Source organism: Apaloderma vittatum, unplaced genomic scaffold, assembly GCF_000703405.1.
Source record: "Apaloderma vittatum isolate BGI_N311 unplaced genomic scaffold, ASM70340v1 scaffold29926, whole genome shotgun sequence".
Classification (NCBI taxonomy): domain Eukaryota; kingdom Metazoa; phylum Chordata; class Aves; order Trogoniformes; family Trogonidae; genus Apaloderma; species Apaloderma vittatum.
In genome coordinates this window covers 1-18,883 of record NW_009722819.1, presented here as the reverse complement: position 1 = coordinate 18,883, position 18,883 = coordinate 1, and the positions used below count along the sequence as shown (strand labels likewise).

Here is an 18,883-nt window from a genome sequence, read left to right as displayed (position 1 = left end):
TCACAAGCAGGTCCCCCGCCCCGCTCCCCTCTCTGCGTTAATGGGGGTTAAGGCAGAACTTGTGCCAGACACGGGGGGCAGGAGACTCACAATGGATATTTCTCAGAAGCAGCTGCTTCTTTCCCAGTGGGGCTAATTAACATAAGGAGTGGGTCCAGCTCTGTGTCGTAATTATAAGTAAGTGCTTCTTTTCATCGTGAAGTCTTCAGAGGTAGCATCCAGCTGCTGAAACTGGCAAGGAGGCAGAACTGCTCCTGGGAAGACTGTGCTCAGAATGACAGAAAGAGCTGGGCAGGGCTGTGGGATTTCATAGCTGTGGGATTACGTAGCTGTCCCTGTTGTTACTGCTGCCCTCCAGCACTCGTACATGACCTAGGAAAGCAGCTCAGGAAAGTTATGCTAAAAACCCCCCAAAACTTGGAATTCAAAAACCTAGGCAGTAAAAAGAGCAGAGCAATCCTGTGCTTAAGTATGATCAAAGAAGTGCTGTGCTGTATTACAGCCATATCTTTGTTCTAACCGCTCCTTGAATCTAGTGACTGCTTTTGAAGCAAGACAGAAAAAAGGGGATAAGAAATGTTATGCAGAGTTGCTCTGTGTCTTACTCGTCTGTGTGTTTCCAACATGACATAAACTAATGGCCTGATATTTACAATTCTTGTGAAAAGCTCTAAACTGGTGGTTGATGGGAAAAGACGCATGTCTTCAGTAAAAATAATTATACTGCCCATGCTTTAATGGTTTGGGTAGAAAATATTTAATTAATTTAAATAAAACCTTAACAACTGTAAACACCTTCACCTGTCTCAGACCTACAACCAGTTTCCCTCCTGGTGATGGTCCTGGAGGCTGTCTCACTATCATAACGCAAACATCCACAGAGGAGGCAGAAGGCAGAGATTCACAAAATCCTTGGTACAGAGAAGCAGGAACTTGCGTTGCTTCAGGAGTTCCTCAGAGGCATAGCTCACAGAGCTGACCTAGAGCCTGTTCTCCGGGCTGCAGCACAGAGCATCCAACTTCCCTCGATGGAACTAGGAACACACAAAACCAGACAGTTTATCCCTGGCCTTACTCTGAAGTCAAGGTTTGAGACAAGTACAGTGGAAAACAGTTTTGATAGCAGTACATAGAAGTTCTGACCTTTCTTAACTCTGCAAATGCTGATCCAAAGGCAGGTTTCACCTGGGTTCTCTCCCTGATCCACTGTGGCAGTTTGTTGAAGATGGCAGGGCGCGTGTACCTGTGGTCCAGGAGCAGGATGCTTGCAAAGTCCTTCTGATGGCGAATGGCTCTGCCTGCATGGAGCATACAACCACATTAAAATGGCCCAGCTCGGGTGTTTGTTCTCAGGCAAGAAACCTCATGTTCTCGTCATCAGTACTTAGGCTGCCTGGCAATGTGTCCTTTTTCCCCACTCTCCTGCTTGAGCGCAGTGACACTTTCTATCCCCCAGCCTGTCCAAGGAAGGATGAATTACCTATTGACTGGTTTACTGCCTTCATGCACAGGTTTTCAACCAGCACTCTGCTAGGTGCCTGGCCTGCAGCTCTGGGCTGGAAAGGAGAAAAGAGGTGAGACGAAAATGAGGCAGAGGTAAATCAAACTGAGGAGCCTTAATGACAAAGTGAGGCAAATGCTTATAACCTGAAGAGGTGGCCAAGCAGACCCCGGGCTGAGAGTAAGGAGGGACAGGAGACAGCTCACAGTCAGAAAACTATGTGGAGCCTTCACAAAGAGCCAGCCCAAGGCCACCTTGAGGGCAGAAAACTTGTCGCCAGCTGCCCAGGAGCAGCATCTCCAGGAGGCAGTGAGAAACAAGGGAGCCAGAGGAGAAGTGATCCTGGCACGCATCTACCACCCTGCCACCTCCTCTGGGCTGAAGGGAACTTGTTCCCCTGGGAACTCAGTGAGCTCCAGTGGTGTTCCCTGTGTTTAGGGCCACCAGTACACATGTAGTGTGGAGAAGGCTGTGCTCTCAGTACCTTCACAGTCTGGGAGATGAGGGCAAGCTCAAAGAAAAAAAAACAACACTTCGAAGGCAGCCCTGAGACTCGTGTGCTGGAAGTAAATTTAATAATAAAAAGCAGAAGTGAAACAGGCAGAGGTCTCTCTTACCATTGTTTTGTCAAGCCAAGCCATTTTTTCCTGGAGCTCTGGAGATTTTATGTTGGGGTAAGGCATTCCCACCATAATCACACACCTGCAAGGGGCAAGGGAGGACTGCATTATTCTTAATGTCTCATCCTAGAGCACTTTGCCAAGACTGATAAATTAGAGGTCACTGCACCCCTGAAAGACAGCCAGTCCTGAAAAACGAAGGTGGCAATAAAGCACAGCGGTCTGGCAAGCACGCTCTGAACAGAAAAACTGCAGAGGGATTCAGGGTGCCAGAATGAGGGATTATCTAGCACAGCAAGCCTGACTACATTACTCACATAAAAAGTAGTCTGGACAAGGGGTTTTACACCACCCAGCAGACCTGGTCCCATTGGTTTAAGCATCACCCCAAGCCATGTGCCCCCCAGGACTGTCTTATCTATGCAAGTACTGACACGTCCATCCTGCTTGGAGTCACGGCACCATGGGCCTAGCGCTCAGCTTCCAAGGAACAGCCTCCTTACCTTCCCAGGTCATCGGAGAAGTTGATCCCTTCGCTCATTTTGCCTCCAACTACGGAAAGCAGCAGGGCCCCCGTCATCTGTCCTCCTCCTGCCTGGGTGCAGCGCTGCAGGAGAGGGACCAGCAACTTAAGCCAGAGAGCAGGGGATGTCTGTGCTTCAGAACCACTCCCACACCTGGGCCAGAGCCCTCTTTCCTTGTGGAAAGCTTCAGTGCCCTCTTTAGCAGCACTCCTGTACACAGCTGGGATGGCACGTTCCCACCAGCCTGCCAGCTCAGCTCACCTTTATGCATTTGGCATATTCCATCAGCACCTGCTCCACCTGGTTGGCTTTCTTAGGCTCCTGAAAGATCTGTCACAGGCACAGCACGTCAGTTGTGGCAAACAGTTTAAAGCAAACAAATCATTTTACTCCCACGCCGTTGAACAGCACATGGAACTAAGACAGGGGAAGGGCAAGTTGTCCAAAAAACCAACTTCACCAGCACCTTTCCCCTCCGTGCCAGAAACACACCGCACGCTCACTATGGCACTTTCCAACTGGGCTCTGAAGGGAGCAGCAGCTCTTTCCACCCCTCCAATGTTGCCTTTTGGCTTTGGCAGACTTGTCTAATTCTGCAAGAAGGTACACATCATCTGAGAGCTGAAAGGCAGAAAAGCAATGTGCACCAAAATTTTCCACGCCTGAATAAAGACCCAGCAGGGTGAGGACACCTTCCAGGTGCAAGATCTTAGAGGACAGTGGCAGGACCAATCACTTTGAATCACCAATTAATTACAAGTAATGGCTCCCTTTGCCCAGAGAATAAATTAGTTTTCTACGCAAAGCATACACAAACTAATATTTCTTTATGTTATTCTAGAGTGCCTAATTAGTCCCTGAAAGCCCTTGCAGTTAATTAAGCTGCATTTTGATAGATGCTGCATCTTGGCCTAAATCACAAGTTGTTTTGCTAGTAAACAAGAGGTGCAACATCCATCTTTTCTGTGACAGTAAAGAACCCAAAGGGTGAGTTTTCTCTTGGTTAGCAAGAAGTACTATCAGATTTTACCAGCCAGAATCAGTCTTTCAGCATAACAATAACTGGCAATTACAAATATAAACCAAATATAAACCAAAGCTAGTTTGTCCTCTGATTTAAATTAGTTTTCCCCGTGTAATTTTTATATATGAATCTTCCATGAGATCTCACCACAGCCACCTCAGGGAAGACTTTAACCTCCTTCTGCACGGATACAGATCTTGTGTGTGGGCAGCTGAAAGTCACACCTGCTGCACTTCTACCAAATTGCTTTGCTAACACATACCCAATTTGCCAGAGACTGCAAAAGCCAAACAGGAACAAATCGGAGTTGAAAGGTAGAGGGAGCTGCTTGATTGTGGCACAAAGCCTTGGAGGCACCAGGCGGACCCCTGGGAGCCCAGCAGAGCACACCTGGAAGGCACACGGAGTGACAGCTGCACAAACACACGGAGAAGCCGAAGCGTAATGCTTCCACCACAAAAACCTACATGTGCCAGAATGGCTGCACCAAAGCTGTGAAATATTTGGGTCTCTGCTCTCCTATTCCACTCTGTAAGTTGATTTTGCTTTTGGTAAACGCAAGTCACAGCCGGCGTATATGTAATTTATCCTTTTTTTGCCCCGGCATATTATCCAAGATGCCTGCCTCATGCCCTGACACCACCAGACTCCCTGAACTTCACTACCCAACCTTCAGATACTTGTGAGAGTCATTGCCAAGTTTTTATATTTAATATTTCTCATCATTTCTTCAACAGGAGTCACCACTGCTAGTCTTTCAACTCTCATCTCTGCATTTCTACCAGAAAAAAACCCACCATTTGTTCTGTCAACTGCAGTCCGGTCCCACTTTGCCTAGCCCTTAATTTTACTGGTCTGTGTTCAAGGGACACATAGTTGAGCCTAGGAAAAAAATTCCCTGCCAGACCTCAACCTGAACAGCACCCCAGCCACATGGGAACAAGCTTGCAGGTTATAGAAAGCAAGGACTGTCTCCCCACACGGCCAGTACATAGACTACACTTAAGGAATCTATAGCTACATTTAATCTAATTTAGATCCTAGCTCAGTGATCAGCCGCCCGGGAAGCATCATTTATTCATTACTGGAGGGATTGGCTAGATAAACATCCGCTCTGCTCTGCTGTGCAACTTGGTGAGAGAGGCCCGTAACGCATCGATAATTGTTTGATTTTTGAAACCTTCATTTAAAGTACCCACTGCCTCCTGTCGCTCAATTACCTTCTTCTTAGTTGCCAGGCGGGTGAGGAGCCCCGTCTTCTCCCAGTGTGCGTACACCTGCTTCTCATATTCGTAGGAGGGGAAGAAGCACACCACACCCCCTGGGACCACGTTGCACAGGTTGCAAAGGATTCGGCCCGTCTCATCCATCTGCAGGAGAGACACGAGCATATTGAAGCTGACAGGAGCTCCAGCTAATGTCACTCCAATTCTGCGCTCAATCCCAGGACACACCTTCCCTTTATGATATGCCTTGGAGGAGGAAAAATGTGAGAAATATGCCAGGTCCAAGAGAGCTCTCTAGGGAGCTGGGCATCACCAAAAACCTCTTTGCTCCCAGCCTCTCCTCTTTATCCAGTGTTTCTGTTACTGCAGCGTAGCATTTGGGAAAGGAGGGTTTATGTCCGTTGTCCCAGTGGATGGGACAGCAGTTGCTAGTATTCCTCGTCTCCAGCAGCTACCTCTGAGCAGGCAGCTAGTCTTTCCCAATTACCTGGCAACACACCTGCCCCAAATCCTGTGGATTTCCCTTGTCATGGCTTTCGTTCAGCTCACCTTTCAAACAGGAGAGCACACCATCCTTGAAACATAAGCACGTGAAGCAAAAGAGGAGATACCAAGGAAGAGAACAAAGGAAAGACTGACCATCTGGGGCAGGTCTCTCGTCTGGTAGGTAAATTCCAGTTGTTGGTTGGAAGGGCCACTGCAGAGGATTATGGGTAAAATGTTTTCTGGAGGAATCACATGTCCTGGAGATAAAACCAAATAGTGACAGTCAACATCACTGCTCTTGGCACAAACCTCACTACCTGAAGAGCTTTACCTGCGTGCAGGTGACAGAGGCGCCTATTTGCTTGGCTAAACCAAAGTGCCCAAGTCACTCACAGCTCCTCTGACTTCCCTTCCCTAAGCCCCCCAAGAAGGCGGCACGGCACACTGCCTGCTCATACGGGCCAAGACCACTGAGGAAGCCCAGAGTGGAAGAGAACTAGCACCCCTTTGCTGCCACGGCTTCTAGGAAAGATGTCATGTTGTTTACAGTGCTGACAAAACAGCACCAAAAGCAAACTGGAACACTCAGGTCTTGCAGAGGCACATTATGACCTCTCCTCCCTGCCACCCCGGCACACTCACCGCAGGAGAACTCCACAACCCGCGCAGGGTCCACACCAGCACAGGACAGGAGCTGCTCTCGGAAATCGGCCACCTACGAACCACAAGCCAAAGAGAGGTAAAGCACCAGCATCCCAAAAGACACTACATCAGTCATGCTTGTACTGCTAACCAGCACCAATATCAAGGGAGAACCGTCCAGTGGGTTGCTGGCATGGGGCAGGCAGGCTTCCTCCACAATGAGAAGACCATGGGCAGGGGAATGCCTCTCTTGGCCCAACATCTTCCAATTTTAGACTTCCCTGGGCCCCAAAAAGCGTGTTACCAGGACCCCTGAGCACTGCACAGACTACAGCTTGGATTGCAACCTCTCTTCAAGTTACAGTCGGAAGGGTTCAAAGTTGGAACAGTGGCTTCCCAGAAAGCATGTCTCGCATTTCACACCTTCCTTCCTTCCGTTGTCATGCAAAGGACAAAGAGGAAATTTCAGGACATTAGTGTCCGGGAACAGGATAAATGTAAAACTGGCATGTCTGGCACACTCCACTGCATCTGTACAGCACAAACATCCTGCCTCTTAGGCACTAAAGCAAAGGGAGGATAAGCTGCCTGCCGCCATACCAACACCAAAACCTTGATTTTTCTGAAAGATCCCCTATGGGATGGTCCCTGTGGGATCCCTGTCCCTTTAGAAAGTCAGATGGCTTTACAAGATCCTCTGACTGCTATTTTTGCTAGTTCCAACCTACCATGAGTTTAGCCTCGGCCTGTATCATCTTGAGGACAAGAAAGGCTGGCAATGGCAATCCTGCCCCTGCATCTACAAATTTTTGTGCATAAACAGGCAATGTGACACCTCATGCAGGGAAACCATAGCAGGGAGGTAAAAGGGTAGGTAGGAGAGTTCTTTTCCCACACACACCATGGGAAGGGAGAGAGCACATCCCTGTAGGGACAAACTGTCATCTTTCCATGCGTGCTTGCAGATAGCACCAGAGACCTCCTGAGAGGTCAGCATAGCATCCCAGTTCCCTCACCGGCTGCATGGTGCCGCCAGCAATGATTACAGCACGGCACTCTTCCACCACCTTGGCAAAGTGGACAGCTGGATTCAGCAAGAGGAATTTGAGGCTGCTCTGACCAACTGTGCCTGGGAAAAGGAGAGAAACAACATCAGAAGTGAGCTGTGGCACACGATCAGGGATATGAAAGATTCTCCCTCCTGCCCTGGACACTCTGGCAAGTCCCCACCTTTCAAAGCAAGAACTTGCTCTTCAAGACTGCCAGAGGCAGCAGCAGGTAACGCCACCTTGGAGTTACCTTCTGCTTCCTAATCTTCCCGGAGCAGTAAATTGCAAACAAAAATTGACATTCCGAGTGGGAGCAGTGCAGGGCCTGATGCCCTTGGTTATGGATTCCTTTGGGTTCATAAGCATCCTCAGACAGAGCGAGCCTGCCAGCCTGCACAACAGATGGCATGATGTATGTTGCTGGAGGCTCCCTCCAGGCTCAGGATCTCCTCCCTCACTGTCAGTGAACCACCCTGCTTGTGACTCACACCACCTCTCTCCAGCTTGCCCTTTCCAATACCTTGCCTGTTGAGAATGACTCTGCCATCTTGGTTTGCATTTGTGAGGGCTGAAAGAAATCCTTCAATGTGCATCAGTGGAGAAGCAGTTCGGAGCTGGTCGTTCTCAGTCTCCACAGGAGGGCTTGGGGCAATACCTGCCAACCCGAAGAGAAAAGGAGATACAAGCAACTTAGGTCTCACTTCTGAAGACAGGGACTAAGCACAAAATATAGATGGAACAGGCTGCCCAGGAAAGTGGTTGAGTCACTGTCCCTGGAGGCATTTAAAAGACATGTAGATGTGGTGCTCAGGTTTAGTGGTGGACCCGGCATTGCTAGGTTAACAATTGCACCTGGTCTACACATGCAGGCAGAGAACAAAGACCCAATAAAGGACAGAACCCAAATTTTACCTCATTGCTGGGGTGGGGAGGGGTGGAAGGAGAAGGAGAAAGAGAAAGAAGGAGCAGGAAAAGGAGCAGGAAATTATCTGGTTAAGCTGGCACCACTGAACAGATCTAGCCATGGTAGCTCAGGTCTCAGAGACAGCAGGTCACAGCACTGAAAAGCTTGAGTGTGTGCAATGTAAACATAGAATCACATCATTATTCAGTTTGGAAGGGACATCAGGAGTCCTTTTAATCCTATGTATAGTTGCCTAGGTCACCTAGGCAGATACATCAAAAGACACTCATGCAAGACAGCTTCTGCAGTCTCTCATTCTTCAAATGTGCCTCCCCCCTTTCCTCGTGCAGATAGATGCAGGTTCCACATCCTCCCTTTGTCCACAGGTGCACAAGTGGAGGATGTCTGAACTCACCCCCTTTATCAGACCCCTGCTGGAGGGTCAGAAGAAAGTTCTGCAAACCAGCCAACTTCTGGTTCTCCTTGTTTGTCTTCACAGTTGTGGCAGGGCTTCCATATCGCTCCACAAACCCAAAAAGCTGCCAAGCAAAAGCCAGAAAGGCTAGGACTAGCAAGAGCAGGAATCAGCCAAGACAAAAACAGGTTTGCTGGCCTGCCACAGTTAGAGTTGACTATAAAACCTCAAGGACAGTACCTTCCTACTGATGAGGCTCTTCTCGCAGTAACGCTGAACCTGTTGGAGGAAGACAGAAAACTAAACTGGCATTCAGCGCCCGTTTTTCCATTCTGTTGCCCTGTCCAGCAGGGATATCATTTGCTGTACTTTTGGGGAGAGGTGCACCGTTCTTCATAGGCACTGCCTCCCAGACAACAGGTTATTACAAAGGCATTGCTTCCAGAGTGGAAACACATGGCGTTAACGTGCTGTGTTTGGACGTTCGAGGGATGGGTGAGGTTTCTGGAGCAGTATAGTTCCTTCATCCTCAACCCTTACAGCTGAGCTTTGCCTGAAGAGAGCCTCTGCACTTGTACATGTTTAATCGCTCACCTCCCTCTACCCCAAGACCACCTGTCCAGCTTTAATGTGCTATTATCCAGGCAGCAGCAGAAGAGATCTGTACATCGGGGAGAATCAGGAAGAAAGCAGATTCTGCCCTGTGGGCCTCAGCTCTACTTCCAGCTCTCACACACGCTTCCCAATAACCATCACCTGTGCCCCAGCAGACAACATGTGCGTTACCTTGAAGAGGTTGATATTGTCAATCTGGCTCTGAAACAGAAAGTCATTGATGGATTTTAGCACTGTTCCTGAAAGAAAAGGGGGGAAAGGGAGAAAAAAAGAAACTATTAGCTGCTGGGCCTGCAGCCCCTTACTGCCCACACTCAGGTCCCCTTCATATCCCAGAGGCTCACTTCAATCTTACCTGGTTGGGAAACTGCCTGACAGCTAGGATTTTGGTTCACATTACCTGTAAAACATAAAACAAATTCAAAGGAGGCTTACAATGGGTCTGTCTTAAAATTAAGACAGAGACTAAGAACTGAGCTGAAAGGGATGCAACCTGAAAAATAACTATACCTCTGCAAACATACAGACAAAACATCAGCTCCTACTCAGTTTGAACTTCCCTTGCAGGGTAGCCCTGCACTGTAAGACAAGTGTGCTGCCACACCCTAAGAAATACCACCTGCCTTCCTTCTGGAGCAGGGTGCAGCAGGTAGGGCGAGTGCACACAAATGCTCACACACCCTGGAGTCCTCGTGCTGAAAGAACAGAGACAGGGACTGCAACATATCCCTCACCTGTCCTCAGTGCAGCAGTGGGAGCTGGGAGGTGTGTAGGCTGGCTAACGATCAGGAAGAGGGAAAAACCCAACAACAGCTCCACACCCAGACCCCGACAGCCAGAATGGGATTAATTGCTGCCACTCGCCGTGTCGTACATCCTAGTGCCTAACACCCACCTCACATCTCATTTTGTAGCCTCAGTCATGAAGCTGTGCACAGGCTGCATTTTCTAACGAAAGCATTTAACTGAATGTGGGGAAGAGAAATGTGGAAGGAACAGAGCAGGGAGAGAAATATGCTTTTGAAAGAAAAGCAGAGAGCACCACCAGGCCCGTGCCCCACAGAACTGCATTTCCCCTTGGCAAGGAGGAAGTTCTTTTTGAACTTAGGACAGGCTCTCCTCAAGGCACGCTAAGGTCTAGCAAATAAATCATTAGAGGCAAGAAGCCCCACAAATGCCAGCAGATTTAAAAATCACAGCAAAATAATATTTTTTCACAGAGGAAAAGCACCACCCAAGAAAGATTAATTCCGCACGGGCACGCCTGATGCAGGTAGAGGCCATGCTACCAGATGAGCCAGGAGATTTATTCCATGCAGTTCCTGTGCTCTTCAAGTCACACACATGTCACACATCTGCAGCATTCCTCACTTAGCACCCTAGCTCCTCCCCCCTCAAATCAGATCTGAAAGTCTCACAGAAAGAGAAGGAAACTGCCTCTATGAACTTACAGCATCACCTGCTGCTCCTCAGCTTATCAAACAAGAGCAAGGTTCAGGCAGACAACACTCAACATCCCCACGTTACAAAACACATCAAGAAATGAAAATATTAGCCCCTGAACCTACACATGAGCAACACCTCCCCGTGGTCTCTGCAGAGGGAGAGCGGAGACAGTGCCCTGAGGAAGCATCGATTAGCTCAGAGTCTACTGGCGTCCCAGTGAAAGAATAGGTTTGCTTACCTCCCAGCATGGCCACAAACCGCTCCAGCAAATACAGGATCTGCTTAATGTACATCAAGTTCTTTGCCTTCAGACGTTTCCTATGAAAAAGAAAGGTATTCGGCCACAAAACACTTTCAGGGACCAGCTCACAGCAGCTGAGCTACAGAGACAAGCACCTGAACTCTCCTTCATTTTGGGGCAACAGAAACCAAGCATGATTTCTCCTAGGCTCACTCTCCCTGACAGGGGAGTTTATGACAGGGCACAGATCCCTAGATATCCTGCCCAAGGTCACCCCAGAGCACTCACCCAAGCACCCCACACTGTTCCTACCATCATCTTTTTCCTCACTCATTAGTTACAGCTTGTTTATTACAAAGGCAGTGGTGTCTGTTGCAATAATGCTCCATGAATTCAAAGTTATTAATACTAAGCACAATAATAAAGACTACAGGGATGACAAGACACAGAGCTAAAAACCACATATAGCCTCCTCTTGCTCGGAGCTTACTGCCTCTGCCATAATGCCAGCAAGCACATGAAAGACTAAGGTCCAGGAGAGACATGAAAGACAATCTTTTGAAACTCTGCATCACAAAGCAGGAGCAATTAAAGGGAGAGATTGCGAAAGGAAAGTATACGGGAAAGCCAGAATCCTCAAGGTATCCCCCTTCTCACCACTTAATACCAGCCCCAGGAGTCTGACTTAGACGGATTCTAGACAGAGATAATGAAGCGAGTGGCTTTTCATCTAAAGGAGTATTAATGCAAATAACTTTCCACTGGGGAAAAGCAAGAAAGACCCTGCACACGCAAGACAAGCCATGGCATCCATGCTGCCAGCCACTGCTGTGCTATTTTCTTCCGAGATCCTCACCTGTATCGCTCCATGTACTGCAACAGCTGGGAGTGGGCACAGCACAGCTACACGAAGGGAAAAAATGAAGTTGCCATTAGGAAGGAGTCCAGAAAGGGCACGCTGGTGGATGCAGAGCTCGCTCATGGTTCATGGGCGAGACTATGTCTCACCTGAGAGCCGCTGACTTCCGCGCTATGGATGCAGGTGATGGTGTCTATGAGGTTGTGGGCCTCGTCAATGATCACAACCTGGTCCTTCAGCTTGATCCCCGCAGCGTTCCTGGTAGGCTCATGCAAGAGCATTTGATAGGGCAGCACCACCAGCTGCAGGAGAAGCACACACTGTCCTGGCTCTAGCTCTCATCGTTACAAATTTAGGGCAGTCCCCAACCCCGCATTAAAGGCGCATCCCAAGTGGTCCCACAGAATTCAGTCCTACTTTACACTTACCATGGGAAAGGCAGGGAGAGAGACAGGAGCACGTGCTTGAGAGGGGCACCAAGGCGTAAGCTCAAGAGAAGTTATACTAGAACTACACATTGGCTCAGGTTACCTTCCAAATCTCCTTTGAAGTCACTGAAATCACATCTTCCAATAGAGAACCAAGCAAGGAATAAGAGCAGTGACAAGAGCTGAGATGACACCCATGTGCCAGTATTGCCTCAGAGTTATTGAGCCTTTTAAAGTATTTCAGAATGCTGAGACATGCTTACAGCTTCCGTATTAGCCTCCAATGGGTATTCTTATTTTCCTTTGCCTTCTCAGCAAAACTACAGCTGAGAGAAACACAGCCTGTTTACAGATTCCCACAATATTGAGTAACAGGGAGCAGGCAAGTGGCTTATTCTCAGAGCCCCTGGCATTAATTCCACTAAACCTGTGTGTACACCTAATGGCGTATCGACTCCCATAGTATGGGCAGGCTTTGGTCTCCCTTCCCAAAGTCACTAACTGCTCAATATCCTTCACTTCCACTAGAACTTCATCACGGAGAAACTGCATTTGCTCATAGGAATAAAATGGGCATACGGTGCGGCTCACACGTCTCTTCTTACCTTCATCACTCTTCTTTTCTAACAGGACAAATCAAGAGAGCCATGAGCAATATACAGCCTGAAACAACTGCCCTGCAGAACCTCCTGAATTTCAAAGCAGGCTTTGTCACATGCATTTTTGCCCTGTCATCTGTTTAAATATTATTCAACGGCAATATTTCTATCGCCATAGTGGACACTACTCTTGCCAGTTAGATTTAGCCATGTGACATTTTTCAACACTGCTAGTACTGAGTTACAGAGACCGCTGTCCTTCCACCGCAGAAGCTCTGACAAACTTTAGACACTCAGAAAATACAGAGAGATCTCAGCATCCTAGCCTGGAGAACAAGAAAAGCAGAAGTGCTGAAGATCTCTAGCTCTGCTCTCCAATCTGCCCTTTTCAACCCTCCCACCCCTCTCTGGCTAGAACTGATGGGCAATGCACTGTCTCCAGACCCTCAAACCAGCTTTATCAGGGATTGCTTCCCCAGGCTGGAAGTGCTCCTCCTACCGTGTTTGTTCTTTTGCATCTCTGTGCAGCGATCATTGATGAGCTGGAGAGCCCCCAAGCGTCGCACCTCCTCATTCACACACAGGTTCTTGCACATGCAAAGAGAGGAAGCCGTAGGGAGTCAATTAAGAACTGATTTCTTTAAAGCAATCTCAGGCCAGATTCAGAAGTGAAAAAGTCTATCAGTCAGACTTTGCGCATATTGCTACAAACATGCTCGAAACCCATAAAAGCTTAGCAAGAAGGGGGAAAAAAATAAGAGAGAAGGCGTACTGAGGCGGCTCACTGCTACACAGCAGCTTCTAAAAAAGTGCTGCCAGAAGTAAGACTAAGAGGAGCACCTTCCCAGTGACTCAGACACCTGCAATATTACACACTAGAAAAGGTAAAAGTTTTCTGCACGTACATCAAAGGGTAAACGGTGAAAAGATAGCTCATAGAAAAAGGTACAAGACACAGATCTGCGTGGCAAGCCATGACTGCTTTAGTTCTTCAGTGGGAGATTCAGTCAATCCCTGAGATGCCATCTGTGGCGTAACATAGAATCACAGAATCACGGAATGTCAGGGGTTGGAAGGGACCTCAAAAGATCATCTAGTCCAGCCCCCTGCCAGAGCAAGATCACCTACAGTAGGTCATACAGGAATGCATCCAGGCAGGTTTTGAATGTCTCCAGAGAAGGAGACTCCACACCCTCCCTGGGCAGCCTGTGCCAGTGCTCTGGCACCCTCACAGGGAAAAAGATTTTCCTGATCTTTTTGTGGAACCTCCTATGCTCCAGCCTGCACCCATTGCCCCTTGTCCTGTCATTGGACGTGGCTGAAGAGCCTGGCTCGATCCTCCTGACACTCACCCTTTGCCTATTTATAAACATTTATGAGGTCACCCCTCAGCCTCCTCTTCTCCAAGCCGAAGAGACCCAGCTCCTTCAGCCCTTCCTCATCAGGGAGATGTTCTACTCCCTTCATCATCTTTGTGGCTCTGCACTGGGCTCTCTCAAGCAGTTCCCTGTCTCTCTTGAGCTGAGGGGCCCAGCACTGGACACAATATTCCAGATGTGGCCTCACCAGGGCAGAGTAGAGGGGCAGGAGGACCTCTCTCTCAACATCCTCACAAAGCTTCTCTCATTAAGTTAACATGCCCTCTGGGTCTCTTGTGGACGATATCACATACCTGCCTGGATCCGAGAGAGACGAGACGCGTGTCCTTGCCAAAGGGACTTTTCTGCACCTCATGCACAAACTGTGACAGCTGGGAGTGAGTGCGGCTGCAGTAGTAAATCTACAAAGGGAAGACAAGAACAATATGGAAGCCAATCTTCTCCCTACAACCAGTCCTGCAAGAAAGCAACCAACAACTTCAACAAGGTTAATCTTGCTTGAGCCTTCAAAAACACAAGGGGAGCGACAGGTTTGAGTGTCACCTGACAAGTGCTGAGGCCAACAGTCTTAATTTTGTTTTCTCCTAGTCATTTGCCCTTGTTTCCATTTAATTTCCCAAGGTCCCTGTAAAAACAGGGACTCATCATTGAAGAGTAATAAGAAACTGTTTCTTGCTTTTACAGAAGCCACAGCAAAAATTCAAGCTGTGTAGTCCAGAAAGAGATGAGCAGAGCAGAACTTGTTGTGATTATCAACAAACACGTTGTTTTTTGGATGCTACTTCCTAAGTCCTTCTGTACCGCACGACTCTGGGAAGGGTGCAAGGAAGCCATAATTCTGCTCACTCCTACACTGTTCTATGAGGTGGCACTATTTACTTTCCTCATCTCACCTTAGTCACGTGCTCCTCTTCCAAATCGTCGTCATCTTCTTCCAGCCTAAGAAAAAAGAGAAAGCTCAAACAGTTTCAGCAGATCATTGGCAGTTAAAATAAAATGATGCTCTATTACAAGAGAGAGGTCTCAAGAAAGATGATGAGGAGCCTCAGATCTTAACTCAGGAGGTAAAAGCAGAAATCAAGTTTTTAAGAATAGTGTAAGTGTGCACAATCAAGTTAAGCCCTGCTATTTAAAGGAAAAAAAAGTCTGTAGGGCTGTGTCTTTAGCAACTTCAAGATATTTTTTTTCTTTTAAATTTGGGGCTTCTAAGCCTCAGGCATAAGCTAATCAGTGCTATACTATTTGGTAAGCTTATTTATTTATTTTTGTAAAACTTTCCCTTTAGAGACAATTTAGCATCCTCAAGCTATTGCATAAAGTAAAGCTTCAGGAAGATATTTAGCTGCCCTAGAGTTCCTCAAAGGCAATAGCAGTTTAATGTTTGATAAACTACACATAAACGTAGTTAAGTGTTTTGCAATTTTTAAGGCAGGAGGATCTGTCTGGGTGCTAATTAGTAAATTTGTATTTCAAATGTATTTGACTTTTCATGATGAAGTATGGCTTCTGGCTTTCTGCATAAAGCAAATGTATGAGAGAGAAAAGTGTGCATGGGGTTTTCATACTGAAGCTTGGTCTTTAGAAATGTAAACATCTCTCCCTTTGGAGTATCAAAAGATGCCAGTGCTAATCTGCAGGACTCATAGATTCTTCTGATGCCCTGAGCTCCATTTTGCTTTTCTAATGCAAGGAACTTGATCTTGAGTAATTTACTCAGCACCCAAAGGCATTCATTCTTTGGTGGGGATAAAGGCAAGACATTGCCACATGTTTTAAGAAAGATGTGCTCTCTCAGAAAATACTTCAGGTCACTGATCAGTCAGAGCTTAAAAATTAACACAAATTAAGGTTAAAAAAACAAAACAAAACAAAGTTAAAAAAACCCACCAAACCAGAACAACCACTACCTTACATAGCCTGAGTTCGGGAGAAACTCCAGATGTGCACAATCACAGGTGAAATATCTTTAATTAAGGCAAGCCAAAAGTGACACAGAAAATGTTTCCTTTGGATGGAACCCCCCTTACCCAGATACCACTTTCTTTTCTTCATCACTCTCATATTCAGCAAGAATCAGCTCCTCCTCATTGTGATCCAGCTGTTCTAGATCACCCACTCCAGCTCCCTCTGAAAGAACCTCCTTACTGAGCTGAAGAAGGCGCTTTGCCTCATCCTCCTCAGACCTCTGAAAGGAACACAAGATCACTTTTTTATTCTTTGTCTATAGAGGTAGCGCGTGCATCGCTTTACACCACAGACAGGTCAGAAGACAGCACAGTCCCTCACAGGGAACGGCTTGCTGGGTAAACCTCAGGACTCTCACCCACAACCACAGGCTTGCCCAGACCAACATGTGCAAAGGAGAAGCATAAAGAACCTTCTGTGCCAAAGGCCCAATGAACTAACAGATCCTGCAATGACAGTATCTGCGTAACCCAGTATTAGTTGCTGGAAGTGGCCTGTAAAAGCTGTCTGCGTGAGAAAAAATAGTGTGCAAATAAACTCAAACAAACACATAAGGACACAATCAAACACTCTCTTCACACTCAAAGCAAGCATAAACTCAGCCCCTGTTTTTGAATGCAGATCACAAGGCTTTTCTTGCTGGTTCTTCTCCAGTTGTAGAGTTCTTATTCTAACACAAGTCTACCTCCTTATAAAAATTCGATTAAACTGCTGAAGAATAGTTTTCTGATTAAGTTTATATTCTGATAAAGAGCAGCTTGTTTTTTTCAATCTGAAGAGAGTATCTTCCAATATCAATGACCATATTTTTACCATGGCATTATGAAGAAATGCAGTCAGTGAGCACTACAGAGAATATGAATCAGTTGCTTTTCCAAAATTCTACAATATTTCTCTCATTTACTTTCTCGCTTTTTATCACACTTCTCATTTTGCATGCTCTTTATCTTCTAATAGGAGACAAAAGCTCTTTGTCCCACTTGTTTTTTACTTGGCATTCACCTCTGACCCTTTGCCACTTCTGCCATATCCTTTGGACAGAAGTTGACTGAAACATAGTGTAGCACTTGAGAAGGAGCACACTAGAAACTAATAATCTGGCAGCCTAATAAATCTGCCTGTTTGAGGACCTGAAGTGGGCATTTCTTGGAAGTTTGACTCATACCATCAAAAAGCTCTTAGAGTCAAGAGTACTGAGGCTAGTCCACCCATCTAAACGGCAGGATAATATATCTGTGAACATTTTTTTTTGTAGAAAAAGAGACATTTCTCAATAATACAATCAGGTTTTCTATGAAAATAAACAAATGCAATCATTCCCTTAGTGGTGAGCAAAGTACAACCAAAACCTGGCTAGGATCGTCTTCCGTTCTCATGTTCCTAAATTTAATGACAGTTCTACATGCTTCATTCCAGATGTACAGAGTGAGCACATATGCTCATAAAATAGAGAGCTTTAAAGAAAAAATAATCCAAGTACTAGAGCTTTTAAAATAAAAGCAGAAGGCCATCAGAACACATGCCCTTTCTATCCACATGCAAACACTGTCACAGGAAATTCTCTGCGCACAAATTGTTTTCCATATCTGTACTTTAAAAACAAAAGCTAACCGAAAAATTTTCAATGGCTAATTTTAGCAACCTAATACAAGTTGCTCCCTAAAGAGATGGGCTGGAAAATTCTGTGTGAAGTCACAGATATAAACAAGTATCAACAACACTTGAGGTAACCAAAATAGAAAGTTCTAACCTCTGCAGGATAACTCACCTTCCTCTTTGCCGCATATTTTAACTGCACATTATTGCGAATTTTCTCAAGGCGATCTTCTCGCTTTTTCCTCCTGATCTGCTCTTCCTAAAATAAAGGGAGAGTGATGGAAGGATGACGTGTATTTAATCCTAAATCCTGGATATAATTACTTTCTTATGCCACAGGCATAGAAGAAAAATAACTCTGAAACAAAACTGCCAGTGCACACCTCCTTTCTCCTAGAGTGTACGCCTATTATATCATAGAACAGAATCACAGAATGTGCTGGGTTCGAAGGGACCTTTAAAGGTCATCTAGTCCAACCCCCCTGCAGGAGCATGGACATCTTTAACCAGATCAGGTTGCTCAGAGCCCCATCCAGCCTGACCTTGAATGTCTCCAGGGATGGGGCCTCCACCACCTCTCTGGGCAACCTGTGCCAGTGTCTCACCACCCTCATAGCAAAGAACTTCTTCCTGGTATCTAAGATAAATCTACCCTGCTCTAGTTTAAAAACATTGCCCCTCATCCTGTCACTACACACCCTTGTCAGCAGTCCCTCCCCAGTTTCCTATAGGTCCCTTCAGGCACTGGCAGGCCACTATAAGGTCTCCCCAGAGCCTTCTCTTCTCCAGGCTGAACAGCCCCAACTCTCTCAGCCTGTGCTCACAGGAGAGGTGCTCCAACCTTCTGATCACCTCTGTGGCTGTCCCCTGGGCCTGCTCCAACAGGTCCACGTCCTTCTTGTGTTGAGGGCTGCTGAGCTACATGTTATACATTCACCCAGGATATTCAGCCTTTCTGACACTCACACCCATGTTATTCTACCCATCCTCTACAAGCGAGCATTTCCCAACCTTAAGCCTGACCACCATGTCTCGCTCTTCTTTCTTCTGCACAAACGCCGTAACCCAGTCCGGTTCCCCAGCGGCGCCTTCGCTCTTGGCGTGTCCTGGCCCAGCCGAGGTTGGATGATTCTTCAAGTCCTCCTGTTCGCCCTCCTCCAGTGCCAGAATTCGTGCCTCCTCCTGCTGCTTCTTCTCCTCGAAGTCTCGGAGCCAGGAAAGGGCCCCGCAGATGAGACTTAGCGATTTTCCCTGCCGCGAGAAATAAATCAGATTGAAGGACCACAGAACCCGTCCGGGTCAGAAGAAAGACTTTTGAGACATCATCGAGTCTGACCTGGCACAGGCTGCCCAGGGAGGTTGTG

The 18,883-nt window shown here is 47.0% G+C and overlaps 1 protein-coding gene across 1 annotated transcript; it reads right to left on the bottom strand.

The window, feature by feature from the left end:
* Positions 1-980: 980 nt before the first annotated feature.
* Positions 981-18,770, bottom strand: DDX11 (DEAD/H (Asp-Glu-Ala-Asp/His) box helicase 11; the record flags this gene model as incomplete). Its single annotated transcript, XM_009871889.1, has 25 exons — positions 981-1,034; positions 1,144-1,298; positions 1,481-1,556; positions 2,119-2,203; positions 2,625-2,728; positions 2,907-2,975; positions 4,890-5,039; positions 5,535-5,638; positions 6,024-6,096; positions 7,040-7,152; positions 7,593-7,727; positions 8,392-8,515; positions 8,632-8,670; positions 9,178-9,245; positions 9,362-9,406; positions 10,691-10,770; positions 11,550-11,596; positions 11,702-11,872; positions 12,428-12,603; positions 13,079-13,166; positions 14,252-14,359; positions 14,852-14,897; positions 15,986-16,143; positions 17,692-17,778; positions 18,531-18,770. Coding segments are annotated over 25 exons (2,595 nt in total), but the record flags the coding sequence as incomplete, so codon positions are not given.
* Between the last annotated feature and the right edge of the window lie 113 nt (positions 18,771-18,883).